The sequence below is a fragment of the Martes martes genome, assembly GCF_963455335.1.
Source record: "Martes martes genome assembly, chromosome: 14".
Lineage (NCBI taxonomy): Eukaryota > Metazoa > Chordata > Mammalia > Carnivora > Mustelidae > Martes > Martes martes.
Genome location: NC_137902.1, coordinates 13,940,725 through 13,959,649, shown reverse-complemented (window position 1 = coordinate 13,959,649; position 18,925 = coordinate 13,940,725). Strand labels below are relative to the sequence as shown.

General features: G+C 42.2%; 1 protein-coding gene across 1 annotated transcript in view; it reads left to right on the top strand.

Moving 5' to 3' along the window:
* PNLIPRP3 (pancreatic lipase related protein 3) overlaps nt 1-2,699 on the top strand; it is a 35,133-nt gene extending 32,434 nt beyond the window's left edge. Inside the window, exons 11-12 of the mRNA XM_080822702.1 lie at nt 632-799; nt 1,075-2,699. Coding sequence (XP_080678828.1) covers nt 632-799; nt 1,075-1,138 — 232 coding nt within the window. The 3' untranslated portion in view covers nt 1,139-2,699. The remainder of the gene's footprint in view (nt 1-631; nt 800-1,074) is intronic.
* Nucleotides 2,700-18,925: the final 16,226 nt, after the last annotated feature.

Sequence of the window (18,925 nt, the reverse complement as noted above, 5' to 3'; positions counted from 1 at the left end):
ATTAACAACGGAAGAACGAAGCGGCAGGAATAGGGAAATCACATCTGGTCTAATTTCGGCTAGGGTAAGATGTGCCTTGTGCCTCAAGAGAATCCACTTCCCTCTGCTCTGTTGCCGTGCTCACGAAGACACCTTTGGATGACTAGCTTGGTGACGTGATTCTTTTCGTCCGGATAAAGAAGTTACCAGGGAGAGAGTTGGAGGACATTTTGATTAATAAAAAGAAAACATTTCCCCACTGGGAACAGAGAGATCAGTTTTCTGTGAATTCAGCTCCTCGTTGACAGCGTGATCATTTCCTGGTGTCAATAAAATCTGGTTTCTGAGACTCTAAAGCCAACACGAGACCTTTCATTGTGGAGATCCCGTCGAGATAATGCCTCTCTAGGCATTCCCCAACATTGACTGGTCAAGCCTCCCATTTACCTCGCCCTTCCTTCCAAGCTTCCGAACGCAGGTCTTCCAAGACGCTGATTGACATGAGTGGAAAGAATAAATCTCCTGTGAGCAGATGCCAGCAGCCACGACTTTCTCTTTCATTCTCTTTCTCTTTCATCTGTGTAGATGCAGCTTCACTTGAACATCGAGAATACACGGAGTGGGCTTATGAGTCTTATCTTTCTGTTTACAGTGGAACACTGAAGCCAGGCATGACTTACACAAAATTAATTGATGCAGACGTTAATGTTGGAAATGTTACAAATATTGAGTTCATTTGGAAGGAACATTTGTTTGGGCGTTCTCAGAATAAGTTGGGAGCAGAGATGGTGAAAGATATATCTGGAAAATATGGATATGAGTAAGTATTACCTTTTCCCTTGAATTTTCAGACAAAGTTTAAATTTTTAGTGGTATTTAAAACCTCCCTAGAATTTGAAATTTACAACTTGTATAAAAATTTGTACTTCTTAACATTTTATAATTAAAGAAAAGGAAACTTATTTAAGAAATAAACATTATATTTGCAGAAGTGTTTACAAAATAATAATTACTTATTCAGTTAGATCTAGCATGTGTCTTTTCCCCATAGAGTCATTTCAATATCCTTTTTTTTTTTCTTTTAAAAATTTTCAGATCTACTTTCTGTAGCCAGGACATCATGGGACCCAATATTGCCCAGATCCTGAAACCATGCTAAATTCAGATACAGTCTTGATGGGTTTATTTAATGGAAGTGATGAAAGAAAGAATCTTCTTCTGGTTGGTATCTGAACCAAACTAGACCTTCGTGAATGAGATAGAAAAGTACAGTTGTTGCTGTTTTCTATATAGCATGTTTTTCTCCTTGACAAGCTTTGTAAGGGCCTTGAAAACAGACTGAGTCCTAGGACAGAGTATAGTATGGTCATATGCAGGAACCCAGGTATCAGTGCCAAAATAAAGCTGTGTTGGAATTTCCCTCAATGAGATGACCTGATGCCAAAGTGTCACGGTATAAATTCACTGGGCAAAAGTGAGACTCTGTCTGGTTGAGTACTTGAGGTACATTTTTGGTATTTCCAGGTAGAATAAGCATTATACTAGAATGTTTTAAACAATATTTATTATGTTGTTAATCTTGCTAAGACAAAGTATGGCTATGGTTCATGGTATGTAGATGATAGATAACCCTGTGGGTTGATATGTCTATGTATTAATAATGAAAACCGATGAGAGTACATTAGTATTTCCAAGGTGTTCCTTGTCTTCAGGTGTATGCGAAGTAAAAGAGATTCGGGGGCTGATCTGTGATATGTCCAACACTTAGCAATAGTCCCTGAGAATCATCAGCCCCTTCTCGGAAGCCTCCTGCCTGGAGAGAATGACTCCTCCTCTCTGGGCCTTGAAAGCCCCATTGCAAGTTTGCATTTGGCTTAAAGGCAGCGTTTCATTTGTAATGCCCCTGACTGTCCCTTTGTGTTTGTAATAATAATCCTATAATATTTAAGTATGTCAATTTTTTAAAGCTTTGCTTCAGTTTTTTGTAATTCAATTGTCTGTATCCAGTGCACATCAAAGATGACTGTTTTTATCTGCTCTGTTTTCTAATGCGCTTAGTGTTTAGCCCACAGCACTGTACTGTAAATGTTGTTGAAAGGAAATGCTGACAGAGCCTCTGCAGGAGCTTTCTTGATTCTCCTTGGTGCCTCGCTGCCAAGTGGACCTCAAGAAGAGGCCCCTGGATGTACTTAAACTTGTGTTGGGGCAGAAATCGGAGAACCAAGTGGGGTGTCTCTTTCCCGTCGTGCAAGTGGGAGATGGAAGACTGATTGGAGCATGAGACTCAGTGAGGGAGGGAAGGAGATGCAGACACGTTTGGCATGAACTGGCTGGCTGTCTACTCTCTGGTGGGTGTGTCAACCCGAGGCCTAGGCCGGCCCGGGAGCAGGGTGGCCATCAGCAGCCCCGCGGGAGGGTCCGAGTCTCGGAGTCCTACTAACAGTGCGGCAGGCCGACTGACAGTGGAGAGGGCCATCTCTCTGGAGGCAGGATACCTTCCTGTGCCAGCTGCTGTCCTGACCCTGCACTGTTCTCTGCCCAGCCTTTCTCTGTTTTTTTTTGAGAAGGGCTTGGCCACCAGCAGCAGCAGGCTCTGTGAGTCCCGGCCTGCCTCCTTGCCCAAGAGGCCTCTTGGCTGGCTCTTTCTAAGCTTGGAAAGACAGATGGGAGTCAATTAACTTCTGGCAACCTATTTTAATAAAACACAAACTTTTTATTCCATAGGTCTTACTGTCCTTTTTTTTTCTTTTCCGCATTGTAAGAATGTTGTGAGGATGAAAAAGTGTGCGTGGCCTATCTAAGCAAAGGGATTCCGAAAGTATAGAATGACGACATTGTTTTCCGTGTGTTTGTTCCCTGGGAGAGCACTGAAAAATGATGCCCCTTCTCTCTCAGTGCCCTGCATTATGGCCACTCGGCATTTTGAACCAGCAGATGTTGGGGCAAGTCCTGCTCCTTGCATGGACTGCCAGTAGTGCTGACGAGTGACTTCCAACCCAGGGGGCTGTTGACTTCCTCTACCCCTCATTGCCATTGATTCACCCATACTTCATCATCCTGTCACCCCAAATGCTCACCTCCAAACCTGTTTGGTTTTACCATACTCCTTCCCATTTATATTTCAAATTGCTGAACATACGTACAGTATCCACTGTATAAAGATTAACAATAATCATTTTCTTAAGTAGGTTCCATGCCCAGCGTGGAGCCCAACTCAGGGCCTGAACTCATGACCCTGAGATCAAGACCTGAGCCGAGATCAACAGTCGGACCCTTCACTGACTGAGCACCCCCAGACGCCTCCAACAATAATCATGTTTAAATGAACTTAAGATTAACTAAAAAAAATTAACAGTAATTCCTCAATATCCTCTTATATTGAGGTAGTTTTGAAATTTCCAAGCTCGCCTGAACAATGTCTCTTGGCAGTGAGTTTTTTTAAAGTGGGAGCCAAGCAATATCCCTACAGGGCCTCTGACTGACTCGCCCCTCAGTCTCTTTTCACCTGGGACAACTCCTCTGCCCCTTCCTGCACACCAGTTATTAGGTAAACCTGGTCGCTCATCCTGGAAATAGCCCCACATGCAACTGCTGGCACCCTCTTGGTCTCACGTCATGCATTTCTCCATCCGGTGCATTTCCTGTAAACCAGTTCTTAGGTGGAGAGACGTGACGAGACCCGGGTTCCTCCGTGCTGGGCGTTGGGAATTGAGCCCCTTGTAGGTCTCTCGCGCTCGCTCGTCCTCTCTCTTTCTCTTTCTACTTAAAGAGTAGTATTAGCACTTTATAAAGCTGGAAGGGCTATACCAATGAGAGTTGTGAGTAGAAGAGAAAGTTGGATGGCTTGGAATCTTGGTTAACGCATCAGGCTAAGAGGAGAAAGTGCCCGCAGAAGAGTTTGCTGGCAAGAGTTTGTGCGCTGGGGAGAGCGGACAAGGGAGCCAATGGCCCTGTGAATATCCATTATGGAGAAGCCATTGAACTCGGCGTTCTGTCTGGGGCGAGAGGTGGTAGGCGATAAAGGGTCCTGCAAAGGTGAGGAAGACTCAGATACCCGGCCGAGTGGTGCGACTCTCGCCAGGCTCCTCTCAGATCAGAGTGGATAACAGGGATTACCCTGCTTCCTAGAGCTCCCGGGTTTTGTTGACTCTGCAACTGTCCAGAATAAGCCCAGGGCCTCGGGAACAGAAACATATGCCAAGTTATTGTTTCCCAACCCCTTAAAACCTCAGCTCGTGTTTAATAAACATAAAAATCTCATGTTTCTCCTGGGGCCTTTTCTACTCCACTTAGGAAAAATCAATCTTTTTTCATATACTTTCTGACTAAAAAAGATTTTGTAAATCTTTACTTTCTGTAGATCGTGTAATAAAAATGATAGGCGTGCTTTGTCTGTCTTGTGCTTTTCTTCCCCCTCCAAATATATTCTTATAACACCAGATGGGCTTCTTAATTTTACATGTGCGTCTCTAAAAGTTCTGCTGTGAATGATTTAAGTCTCAGGAGAGTGGAGTTTGTACTAGATTTCATGCCAATATGAGAGGCTGCATGCCTGGGTCGACTGAGCCAAGATTGGAGGCCAATGGTTTCTTCCTTGGGCAGCCTATTTTCTATATTTGCATTTTGCAAACATTTAGTCTTGACTCAGTCGCGTATTTTTTTCTTTCTTTTCGTAAGCCGTTCTTTCATTCATTCATTGAACACACATTCACTGAGTTATCCTCCTGTGCTGGGCATCGTGTGGAGTAATGAGGTTTTACATGCAGAACACGAGCTACCCCTGCTCCCGCACTCTGCACAGCACCGAGCAGGAAAAGGATGCAGGGAAGGAAATCCTTGTTGAGAATCTATCAGGGCAAGCGCTGCGATCGAAGCAGGCACAGAGAGAGAGAAGCAAAGAAAATACTACTCTTCTCACCTTCTTCGCTCTCCGCTCATTGATCCCGTGTGAAAGTGATACTAGCAGACAGAGATCAGGCAGTTTTCATTTCTGAAATCTGTGGTCGGGGCGCCTGGGTAGCTCAGTGGGTTAAAGCCTCTGCCTTTGGCTCAGGTCATGATCCCAGGGTCCTGGGATCGAGCCCCGCATCGGGCTCTCTGCTCAGCAGGGAGCCTGCTTCCTCCTCTCTCTCTGCCTGTCTCTCTGCCTACTTGTGATCTGTCAAAAGAAAAAAAAAATCTTTGAAATCTGTGGTCACCATGTACGTTCTTACAAGTGATTCCATTTTGAAATTTGGATCTGTTGACTGTGTCCTATGGCCAGAGGAGCAGTCATTTCCTGGAGGGTCCCAGACAGCGGGAGCAGAGGCCAAGCCCAGTGGATATAAGATAACACCACCCAGGGACGCCTGGGTGACTCAGTTGGTTAAGCGGCTGCCTTCGGCTCAGGTCATGATCCCAGGGTCCTAGGATCGAGTCCCACATCGGGCTCCTTGCTCAGCAGGGAGCCTGCTTCTCCCTCTGCCTCTGCCTGCCTCTCTGCCTGTGCTCACTCTCTCTGACAAATAAATAAATAAAATCTTTAAAAAAAAAAAAAAAAAGATGACACCACCCAGAGTATGACCAACACACTTACCTCAGGCTCATCTGTGATGCACTCCAATGGCCCTGAGTCAATGGCAGCACGATGCCCGTTGGTCATGAAAACAGATGGAATAACCAAGCTTCAGCCCATCATTTCTCAACAATCACAGGAAACCTCACACTTAAAAGAATTAAGATTAGAAATATGTGAGTATGTGGCAGAAGAGGATGCCGCTTGAACACTCATCACGCAAACAGCAGTAGGCTACGCTTTGCACACTGTTCATTTAGGTAAGACTTTCGGGCTCTTTGTTTAAGTAAGAGCTCCATCCAAATCATTATTCCACAGGCAAGTGTAAGAAAAGGGAAGTTTAGTGACTCCCTTCTGGCTTAAAAATGCAAAGACGTGTATTTATAGCTTCTGGAGAAAAGAAAGGAATTTCAATTTTGTTCGCACAACAAAACGTATTTAAGTCAACCAGCTAGAATGAGACCTTTTTCAAAGAGGGTTACTTTCGTAGGTGTTTTGCTTACAATGTTTTTACAATGTTTTTACCATGCACAGTGCCGTTTGCTTTCTCTGTGAAGCTGAAGGGGAAATACAACATTATCTGTCTTATTGACAGAGGTTTCTTTTACTGACACTGACAAAGGCCGGTGGATTTTCGGGACCAGAAACTGGTTATCACAGAGAGGAGACAGGCCCAGGGAGTCCAAAACACACAGAATGGAAAAGGCGAAATGCAGAAGACACATGGAACGTGGGACACACTATTTCATACCAACGGGGCAAGATGATGATTTCTGAAACCTCAGAAACAGAAGGTTAATCTTTTTTGAGCTTCTGCAATATTTTAAAATTTAACATAGGGAATAGAGCATAGACTTGTGAATTTGAAGATCTCAGGTCTCAGTCTGATCACAGAGTGAATCAATCAATAAAAAAATAAAATTTGGATTTTCTTGTGTGGTCATAATTCTCTCCAGCCATACAAAGCCCTAATTAGGTATTTTTATGCTTTGGTGATGTACACAATAAATTCATGTTTTCCTGAAGTTTGATTTGTCTTTTTATTGTGGAAAGCCTCGCTTGCTTGGTTTCATATATTTGTCAGGGGGCCCTCTAGTGGCAGAGTGAGCACACTGTGTCACCCTGCGCCTCCTTAACGATTGACAAACCACAGGACTGTACGCATTTGTAAAGAATCAAACCTCTACCTATGTGCAGAGAAACTTTCAGTTCTCAAGATCTTATTATCTTATTCTGGCTAAAATCCTGGTTTGGAGCCAATCTTGAAATTTAAGAATAACAGCATGTGAAAAGCTAGAATATTGTTAAAAACAAAACAAAAATGATTGTTGCTCTCGGAGTAGTCACAGTGTATATTGGACTCTGTAAAACACGGAGCACATTTCACTGTGTTCACCAAGTGCATGACTTGCAATCAGTAAGGCCAGAGAAGCTTGAGGACCTGTACTTTGCCGGCGTACTGGGAATTGTCCCTAACCCATGTTTTGGGTGGGACAAGGACCATACCTGTGGCACAAGGCATGTGAGCACTAAGCATAATAGAGACCCTCGGACTTCACAGAATGTCTAGGGCATGTGAGCAGAAAGGGTACACGTTGCGTGTGTTCTTCAGCATCTGTCATAAGGTTATATAAGAACCGAAAGGTCTTACCTACTAGCCTCTGTTTCGATGTAATTGCTCTTGGTGTAGTAATCAATAAAGATATTTCTCTCCAGAGACCGAACTTTCCCCTTGATTGAACAGCAGCCACCCGAGTGTGAGGAAAGCATTTAAGCTTTGCCGACAAACCAATTTAACACAATTAACTGGTAGGTTTTGTTTTTTTAAAGTGACAAGAGTGTTTTCGTCAAGCGGCCAAATTTATTTTTTAACAGAATTTCACCAGCTATTGATTTCAATTTCATACGGTATCAATACACCAGTTCATCTGAAATACCACGTTGCTAGTGTGTATAAACAGTGTTACCGAGTAAATAAAAAGCTAGAAAAAGGTACGGCAACTGGAATGTCAGGGGGTTAAATAAGTCAGTATTTCATCAGGCAACATGAGTTTCTAGAACTGTTCTTCATATTAAATTTAGGTCACCCCTCATAGCAAAAGGACAAGAGGTTGCTCCGCGACAGCTGATTTAAAGTTAGGTGCATTTCCATTTTTATGTGACTACAGAAAAATTCTATGACTAGTGGATCTTTGGGGTGCTGATACTTTGCATTGAATCGGGCAAAACCCTGCCGTTTCTTTGTAGATCTTGTCATCTGAGTAACCCCTGTTTGCAGAGCTCTATCCTTAATTCTGACACACTCTCTCTCCGTCGGTTGTTCACTCCATGGGCAGAGGCTGGGCTCCCACACTGCTGGGGAGGCTTAGTAAAAGGGTAACTGGGGCCAGTGGGTGAATTCCAGACCAGTAAAGAGAGCAAACGCTAGAAATCGATGCTAAATGTTCACAGTATAACTCAGGCGCCAGAGAGGAAGGAAGCCCCTAGCACAGAGCAGCCACATTTTGCTTTCATTTGAACTTTTTATTGAAGTATAACAATGTATCCAAGAAAGGGCATAAATCATAAAGGTGCAGCTCAATGTATTTTTTCAAAGTAAACACAGCAAAATTAACTCTTTCGAAAAGAATCCTAATGAGGGGCACCTGGGTGGCTCAGTGGGTTAAAGCCTCTGCCTTCAGCTCAGGTCATGATCTCAGGGTCCTGGGATCGAGCCCTCCATCGGGCTCTCTCTGCTCAGCAGGGAGCCTGCTTCCTCCTTTCTCTGCCTGCCTCTCTGACTACTTGTAATCTCTATCAAATAAATAAATAAAAATCTTAAAAAAAAAAAAAAGAATCCTAATGACATCATAGAAGTCTCCTTTCTATCCCTCCCAGTTATGACTCACCCAAAGTAACCACCATTTTGATTTCTATTACCATAGGTTGGTTTGGTTTGTTGTTTAAACTGGACGCGAGTATGGTATGTGTTCATTCTTGGCTTGCCCAACATTATGTCTATAGAATCGTTGCAAATAATACCAGTTTGATCTTTTTCAGTGCTGTATAGAACATTTGTGTGACGATTTATTTATCCATCCTATAGTTGATAGACACTTAAGTTGTTTCTGGTGTGAGGCTATTACAAATAATGCTTCTATGACTATTTTTGTATGTATAAATATTTTTGAACATATATTTTGTGTGAATTTATTTTGAGTATAAACCTGGGATTGGAATAACAGGGTGATGGAGTAGGCATATATTCAACTTTAATGAACGCTGATTTCCAAGGTACCGATTTCATTTCCTTTGGGTATCTAAGAATACCCAGAAGAGGGGTTGCACAATTATATGGTAGTTCTATTTTTAGATTTTTGAGGAACTTCCATCCTGTTTTCCAGAGTGGCTGTCCCAATTTACATTCCCACCAACAGTGCACCTGGGTTTTCTTTCCTCCACATCCCCACCAACACTTTGTATCTCTTCTCTCTTTGATAATGGCCGTTCTAACAGGTGTGAGGTATCTCACTATGGTTTTGTTTTGTATTTCCATGAAGAGTAATGATGTTGAGCACCACTGTCATCTACCCATTGGCTGTTGGTTAGCCATCTTTGCAAAATGTCTATTCAGGTCCTTTGTCCATCTTTTAGTCAGACTATTTGGGGTTTGGGGGGGGACACAGATTGGTTTGATTTGGTTTGGTTTTGCCATTGAGTTTTATAAGTTTCATATATATTTTGCCTATTAACCCCTAATTAGAAATATGGCTTGCAAATATATTCTTCCTATCTGTAGGTTGCCCTTTCATTTTGTTAATGGCTTCCTTTGCGGTGCAAAAGCTTTTTAGTTTGATGTAGTCCCATTCGTTTATTTCTCCTTTTCTTGCCTGAGCTTTTTGTGTCATATCCAAAAACTAATCACCATGACTGATGCCAAGGAACTTACTGCCTATACTTCTTCTGGGAGTTTTACAGTTTCAGATCTTTAAGTCTTTAATCTATTTTGAGTTGGTTTGCTTATGGCATAAGAATCCAACTTCATTCTTTCGCAGGTAGATATCCAGTTTTCCCAGCACCATTTACTGAAAAGACTGTCCTTGCCCCATGCTATATTCTCGACATCCTTGTCAAAATTGGTTGATCATTTACACTTGGACTTATTTCTGGACTCTTTCTTCTGGTCCATTGGTCTATTTGTTTTTATGACAGGATCACACTGTTTGATGACTATGTTTTATAGTATAATTTGAGATCAGGAAGAGTGATGTCTCTAACTGCGTTCTTTCTTGAGACACTTTGGCAATTTAGGGTCATTTACCAGTTTTGAAAAATGCTCAACCAGTACCTTTTCTAATGTTGCTTTTTCCTCATTCTTTCTTTCCTCTCCTCTGAGAAATCACACACACACATGTATTAGATTTTATCTTTGTGTACTGCATGTTTATGGCCTTTTCTGTATTTACTAGGTTTATGTATTTACTGCAGGTTTATGGCCTTTTCTGTATTTACTAGGTTTTTTCCTCTGTGCTTTAATCTGGATACTTCCCACTGCTCTTTCTTCCAATATACTAATTTTCTCTTCTGTTGTTTCTGATATGCTGGTAAACCCAACCACCGGACTCAATTTTAGTTATCTCATTTTTGTTCTACATGTTTCTACTTGGTTCCTCTTTACAAATTCCAGTTTCCTGGTGAAATACTCCATCTCTTAATCTATTCTCTCACAAGTTTTAATCATAATTACTATTAAAGTCTCATCTAATCACCCAAAGTACTAAAAATATGTTGTTACATGACTAACCAGTATTAGCTCATTTTAGGCGAACTTCCCTTTTAAACTGAATTAACCTGAGAGCAGTTTTATCTGAAATTTATATAAACCTGCATGATTAGAGACTAATTGTGGTATCTATACAAATACAAAAAGAATTGTCTCATATCTAGTCTAGAATCTTTAAATGTAATATTGAAAATAAAATATCGATCACATGTTTTTCAGTATTTATTAAATTCAAGCTTGGCAATATGGTCATATAAGAATGAAATTACTGGGTTACATGTTAAGTACGAGAAATTGATTAAATCATTTGCACTATAGGAGGGAAAACTGTTAGGCTTAATTAGTAGAAATAATAGAATTAATAGAAATAATAGAATTATTAATAGATAATAATTAATTAATTAATAGAAATAATAGGAGGGAAAACTGTTAGGCTTAATTAGTAGAAGTAAAATAAATCACTTTAGGGAATTTACAGAAGATTAAACAGGTTGACATGATCTTTTACAGGAACAATCTAAATCAGGAAGAGATCAGCTGAATAATAATAAAAACTAAAATCCAGTGGGTACCCATTGTATGCCAACTATAATTCCAAGGGCTTTGTACATTTTCTGATTCAATTTTCAGGACAACTCTATGAGATAGGTACTTATACAGATGAGGCATATAAGCACAGAGAGGTTAAGCAACTGGCCAAAGATCACACAGCCAGTAAATGGCAGAGACAGGAATCAGATTCAAGAAATCTGGCTCCAAAGTCAGTCAGCAGTACCTCAAAAAGGTGAATGTTTTACGTGTTTTGGACCATAGGAGCAATGGAAACCAAAAAGATGTTTGGAACTTAATCAATAGAGCATACAGGCCTACTGAACCCTGAAATGAGGGTTCATCATTTCTAGTTGCCCTGGTAATGAACCAGTTTGATGACTACGAAGGAAAAACAAATGCAAATTACTTACTTACTTAATAGTAGAAGCAGCAGAGAAACAGGGAGCGTAGATGGCGTTGAAGGGAAGATATGTGGAGGCATTTGGGGAAGATTGTGCAGTGGATGTGGTCTGTTGTTTCTCTCACTGATTTGATCAACAAAGAGCCAGTAAATCAAAAAGTAAAAACTGGGACATCTGGGTGGCTCTGTCAGTAAAGCATCGGATTCTCGGTTTGGGCTCTGGTCATGATGTCAGGGTCGTGAAATCAAGCCCTTTATCAGGCTCCAGGCTGGGTATAGAGTTTGCTTGAGATTCTCTCTCTTCCAATGCTCCAGCCCTCTGCTTTCTCTCTCTCTAAAAAGAAAAAGAGAGAGAGAGAGAGAGAAAGAAAAAAGACAGAAAGTAAAAATCTATAGTGTCTCATTTTTTTCAACATATCATTGCTGGAAGAATGATTGCAAAACTCATTCCGCAAGTAGCCTGTGCCCACTGGAGATGGAAGCCGTGAGCACACAGCCTGGGATAACTCTCCCACAGACGGCTGGGTGCCCTTGCTACCAACTGGCAATATTTGTTGAAAAAAAAGCTTATTCTTTAAATATATATTTTGCCTTAAGAAATGCCTCTTATATTTCAGTTGAGGGGTTAATGTTTCTAAAACAGTATTAATAAGAAAGGGGGGATACATATATATATCTACTTGACTGCATTTAAAAAAATAAAAGGATCGACTTTTTAAAAAATTAAATGATTACCAGTGGCAAGGAGGGAAATCGGGTGAAAAAGACAGAGACAAGACTTGACTTTTCTCAGTGAACTGAGTTTGTATATTTGGTTCTGGAATCATGTGTTTTCCATGATTACATAACAAAATAAACTAATAGGAAAGCAATCCCTAAATATTGAAAGCAAAATCAAATAAATGAACTTGAGTGTGTATCTGATTGATTTTCATAATCACACAAAGAAAAACCACTCCAAGTGATTTTTATAACAGTTAATTGATTTGTATCCCAGTGGGATAACCCTAAGAACATAAAGAACTTGAAAACAAAACAAAACAAAACAAAAACAGAAAATCATGTAGGGGATCCTGGGCGGCTCAGTCAGTTAAGCATCTGCCTTTGACTCAGGTCATGATCCCAGGGTTCTGGGATCGAGCCCTGTATTGGGCTCTCTGCGCGGCATGGAGCCTGCTTCCCCTTCTCTCTCTGCCTGCCTGTCTGCCTACCTGTGATCTTTGTCTGTCAAATAAATAACTAAAATCTTAAAAAAAAAAAAAAAAGGTCAAGAAACAATGACCAACCCAGTTGTGATGAGTACCCCTGGTACCCAGACTGCAACCTCACGATGCCATTTGCAACCAAAAAGAAACAAGGCTCCTTGGAGCAATGGTTGATTTTAGGTAAAATAGGAAGCTGGAGCCTCTTGTTAGACCAAAAAGCAAGGACACTGTCAGAGGTTACTAGAATCATGTCAAAAAGATTAAGGAGCCATTGACTTAACGATGTTCCCACTGGTTGCGGAGAGAATGATGTGATGAGCATGAGTAAACAGTAGGTATATTTCACTGCACTGAAACACTTTACATACGGTTTTAGCCATGAGCCCAAAAAGATACTAAAAAACAAGGCTAAAATTTCATTGTTTACCTTTGAGGATGCTAAATTCATTACTTTGAAAACAGACATATAAATGGAAAAATCGATCATTTAACTTGCCTTTCCTATATGAACTGTAACTTGGGGTAATTAATAGTTACTAAAGAGGCAAGTAATAGAAACAAAGAATTAAAGATCTCTTCACAGAAATAGCCCAGCTGAAATATAAAAAAGGAATGATATAATTAAAATACTATTATTTTCAAACCCTAATGAATTAAAGGATCCAGGCAGTGATTTTCAATGACTGCCAACCCTCCCAAAAGAGAGACGATCAGATATCTAGTCATCAAAGTCTAGAAATACACTACCTCCCCTCACATTGCTGTGTAAATTCTGGAGCAGCAGCTTTGACAAACAGCTTCCTAGGCCTCCTGCTGGGAAGAAGTCAGATTTCAGGTCCCCCTGCAGATTTTTATCACTGTTTCCCAAACTTGTGTGCAGCTGAGTCAACAGAAGATTTTTTTTTTTTTAAGTACGGAGCCCCGAGAATATGATCTTAGAGTCCTCAGTTGAGTAACTGATTTTTATAAACTTCCATGGATATTTCAGGTGCTCAGACAAGTATGAGAACCCCTGATTTGTGTCACTGACTGTCTCCCAAACCTCACCGACTATCCTTCGTGGAGCAGGCTGAAGGTAGGTAAAGCCGTGGGATTTTTGGAGAATCCATCAAAAGGCTAATCTCCTCAATCGCTCCTTCAACTCATTGCTGACACCTTAAATTCCACCATCAACACCTAAAGCGTTTCGTTTTCTGCTGTCAAAATAATGAAGTTAAAGATAGGAACGGAAATACATGGCCAATGTGGTGTCATTTTTCACTCCCAGCCCACTACCGCATGACTAACTGATCACCAGCCCCTTTCCCACCGAAATCAGATGGGACCTCAAATCCTTCCCACCCCAGTGCACCAGGCAGTCCCTACCAGTTAATTACTGTTGACACACAAATCAAAAACAATTTGTCATCCCAGGCTCCAGGTGTGACTGTTAGCCCTCAAGCACTTTAAGTAGACAGAAAAATAGAATTTGCTTTCATCTACTTCCTAACATGCCCAAGGGTCTAAGAGTAGAGACGATGACGTGGGAGAAATCATGAACACTTCCTGGGGCTCGTGGCAGAGGAAGTGCTCGCTTCTTCGAGAGCATCTACAGAACTGACGGTGTCCAGCTCCCAGGCTGGCCAGGAGGGCTTGAAAGGGGGAAATCCGGACATCGTCCTATTAGCGGGGAACTGCTTGTCCCACATTTCTCAGAGGGCGATCTGTCCAGGGGTTAGCAGTGGTTTGGCGGTTTCAGAGGAATAGGGTTGAAACGATTTTGTTCTCAAAATCTGACACATAGGAAATGGAACACTGGCTATTATTTCCACAAAAATCTTGCTTTGTACCTAACAATGGTAGCATGCACCGTGAGGATAGAGCCTGTCCCCGGGCCTCAGCAAGCATTGCACTTGCGAGAACATTCTTCTCAGTCTCACATCCTCCGTGGGTCCACTTTTCAACCGAACTTGTTAATTTGCATGATTGGTTGTTCCTTCTGTGTTTGTCAGGACACCAGTTTCACTAAAAAGGATCAATGGCTCAAAAGCTGTTCATTGAGATGGAAAGTCAGAGATGACAACAGGTGCAAATACCATAGCACAGAACAATACAATAAACTTAAAACCAGCTCCGGGTCCAGTGACTCTGGAAGGATGAGTGAGGGAAGCGTGTGATGACCTCTCGTCCTGCGAGCCTGAGAGCCCGCGCTGCAGGAGGAATGACTTCCGTCCAGCTGGACGGGTGGCTCATGAGCTGTCAGATAAACCGGAGGTGTGCGGGGACCACGACAGACAGCACCAGCTGTGTTCGCAGCAGAGAGGCTGACAAGGGTGGCTCCGGGATGCCAGGTAAGGCTTGGCCAAATTTGCAAAGCATAGTTGGTCAGCTTTCAAGTGCTGTCTGATCCTGACGCGGGGCTGGAAAAGGGGTGGCATTTTGACTGGGACAGTCTCGAGGCCATGGGATGCACACCAAGGACGCCGTGTGAACGGAGCTTAAGTTCTGAGGGGAAGTGTGTTCCTGTGAAGGGGACAAAAGCCTCTTCAATACCCCTGATGTCATCTGTTTCGTGGCTTCAAGGGAGGTACCTCAGCAATATGGTCATTTTCTGCAATTGCCTGAACCTCTCACTTCTTGGATAAAATACAAATTTTAATGCTGACAATAAAATTTTAGAATTTTTGAGGAGAGCCCGCTGCTCTTCTCAAGTGAAAAATTTTATTCAAGTGAAAGGTTTTATTCTTTCCCGTCACTTGCTAATCTCCGCCGCCCCCTGGGCCCTGACTCCTGCCATCAAACGGACACATTTTTAAGAATAAGGAAGAAACTTCCTTAACGTCCTCTACTCAACCTTAGTGAGAATGGCCGGATTCCCAGATATTCCGCATTCTCTCTGTAAAACACACCAAGTGCTGTCTACAGCAGAGTGGCCCAATATGTCCCTGTAGTTCTGTGTGATCCCCAAGATATCTGCCAATTGTATTTGTTAATAGAGATAAGTGATTTAATTAAACATGATGCCAAAATCATTATAAATGATGATAACATATCATTTTAATTGCTGATGTAAAAGTACAGATCAGAATCTCAAGTGGGGAACTTTAAAAAGCCCAACATCCAGACCACCCTCCTGCCCAACTATACCAGCCTCACTGGGGGTGGGGCCCAGACATCAATACTTTCTTCAAGGATCCCCAAGTGATTCCCATGGGCAGCCAAGGTTGGGAAACGAAGGCTGATCACAAGACTATCTCAGGGAGGGGACAAAAGAAATTGTTTGGCACAAATTACGAGCTAGTTTAGATTTCTTTTTCTTCTCCCCCCTCCCCCTCCCCCCTCCCCCTCCCCTCCTTCTCCCTCTCCCTCTCCCCTCCCCCTACCCTCCCCCTCCCCCTCCTCTTCTTCATAGCTCACAACAACCAAGTTACCTTCCCTGAATCGGAGGAACTTTACCTCTTTCCTTTTTGATCCTTTCTGTTACCTGGTGACATTTGGGGAGTCTTGTGATCACCGTTCTCAGAAGCTTGGATGTACCAGCTTCATCCAAGTGCAGCTGACCTTTGAGATCTACCTGCCCCCCACCCCAGCCCTAGGGAGTCCTGAGTGTGCCGGGATATTAAACCCCTTAAATCGCCAACTAAACGGTCAGAGCAAACTTTAAAGAGGTCTTCGGGGAGCAGTAGCATGGGTGGGGGTGGGGCGGGGGTGCTGGGCTGGAGGCACATCCAGGGAAAGATTCTGTGCCCGGAATAATTACTGCACAGAAGCCCACTGTCTGCCAATGTCACCTTGTGAGGCCCTGGCACCGGAGGCTCCCGGGTGCTGCCAGGCCTACAGGAGGGAAGACGTGATGCTTCTGCTGGAACAACGCGTGTCCACAGGGCCTTGGGAGAATTCCACCGCTCGGCCGAGCACCTGTGGCAACACCCTCACCGCACCTCCCTGGCGGCCGCAGGGGAAGACACGGGAAGAGCTGTTGGGTTTTTCTGTATGACCTTGTTTGTCAGACTTTTAAACTCATGCTTGTTGATTCATTCAATAAATATTTGCCCGAGGCAGCAGCCTGCGTGACGTGTTTGAAGGACAGCAAAGGATCTAGTGTGATCAGAGCCAGACCGGAAGCAAAAAAGTGAGAGGACATGTCAGGGAGCAAAGAGACCTGCCATATAAGACATGGTGAAGACCTGGGAATTCGTTCCAAGCACGCTGAGAACACAGTGGAAGATTCTGAGCATCTCCCGGAAGTTAGTTTCCTCACAGAATAACTTTACTTCACGTTTGCAGAGCTGTTGGCTAAAGATGTCCCAAGTTTTGTGAATGGGGTTGCCAGTAACGGATGCGAGCTTTGTCATCTTGTGTGGGGCTTTTTTCCCCATTAAATTCCTATTGGGTGTTTTATTTATTCTTCTTCTGAAAAACGACTTGGTGTAACTTCTTTCCTTTCCTAAACACTTTGGTTCTGAGTCATTTTTTCCCACGCAACCCACAGCCCCTACTTAGCAGGATCCCTGTGCTCAGTCAGGGGAACTATCTTCCCCCCGCCACCAGCAATGGTGGCTGCCAGGGACCCGAGCTGGGCAAGGGTGACAGAGTCGGGCTGTCCCGAGATGTGATGTGCCGCAGGAGGACAGGTCTTGGGGCAAGACCAAGCAGCCCGCCTGTGGTGTCCAAGTGCCTCTATGGGCTGACCCATGGGGCAGCTTCAGTGCCACAGAAATGGTTTCCAGGGACGAAGGCAGCACGGGGCGATCTGCACTGGGAGTTGGGGTTTTGCTTGACCTCAGGCTGCCTGGGAATCCCAATTTCCTTAGCCGTGATAAATTACGACAGTCATATTCAAGGGCTGCACCAAATCATGAACTTCAGGCAAGTCGGGGACAGCAAATGGAAATAATTTTCTTTCCTAATATAGAATATATAGAATTTTCTTTCCTAATATAGAATAGCTCCTTTCAAGATACTAGGGTTATATACAAATATTATTTCCTCAGAAATATTCACAACTGAATATTCACAGAAATATTCACAACTGAAACATTAGAGTTGTTTGTAGCCCAGTAGGAGTTTTTTTTTTTTTTTTTTAACTTGAACTTTTTTAATGGACTTTAAGGGGAAATCAGTGAATAATGAAATACTGAAATACTCCAACTACTTTTCTACTGGGAAATAAATCGTACTCTAGAGGCCTGAATAAATCATTACAGCTAATAAAATTTCCTGATATTGCCTCTAGTGGATTTGCACCAGGAATATTGAATTTGTACAGATTTATACAGTCAAATAAGGTCAGTCTATATAAAAGAATGCTGTTTAGCCAGCATTGGGGCAACATAAATTTAGACTATTCATTATGTAACTGCATCTGCGGTGAGTGCCCTTTGTAGCTTTCCGATGAGATTGGAGAGGAGAAAGCTTATATTGCTAGTAATACTTATCACTGACGGTAAGGGAAGGCACTGCAGGGTTCATTTCCAGGCGATGGGACTCAAGACTCTGCCTTCAGAGTCTGAGGGCTTTCACATTTTTTCTTCTCAAAATGATATCTCATTTGAATTTGCACTTTTCAGTATCCTATTTTATCATTACATTCTATATGTTTTGCACTATATAGATAATTTTCATCACTGCGTTTTATATATGTTTTAACTCCTGAATATCCTGTTTGTGTGCTTTGCCTGTTTTATCTGTATGGTTTGTCTTTTCCTTATTGGTTTGTAAAAACTCTTTGTATATCAGGGGTAGTAACGTTTTTGTCTGACATGTGTAGGGCGGATATTTTCCCCAGGTTGTGGTTTGTATTTTGCCTTTTCTATATACTATGGGGATGTTTTTAATTTTCATGCATTCTCAGATTTGGGACAAGAAATGAGGTTGGAATTAGCTTTTCCTCTGTTCCTCAAATCATTCACTAACTATCTAAAATTCATCATTTTCCATTGCTTTAATGACACCTTTATATCCAATTATATTTCAATAGATACCTAGATTTATGCTACATTCCCTACTCTGTCCTATTTGTTTGTCTGTTTTCGTTTCTCAGACTTGGCACCTTTGACATTTTGGGGGCCAGATTACTGTTGGGGGTAGGAGGAAGATGGCATCCTGTGCATTGTGGGAATGTTTCATGACATCCCCGCCCTCCACAGATGACAGTGACAATTCAACCCTCAGTTATAACAATCAAAAATGTCCCCATACATTGCCAAATGTCTCTGAGGGGCAAAATTGCCCCAGATAGAGGAGGCTGCTCTATTTCTATCCCAGTACTTCATTATTTTAATCACCGGAGCTTTATAGTATATTTTAGTTTCAGCTAAAGAGAATTCTCCCCCACTTTTTTTTTTTTTTTAAGAATTTCTGTGTTTAGACTCCAGAAATTAGAATCACTTCATGAATTAACAGAAAAATCCTGCTGCGAAAAATTAATTATATATCAATAAGTTTGTTGCCTAAAAACAAAATTCTGTCAGGATTTTCACTGAGTGTGATTT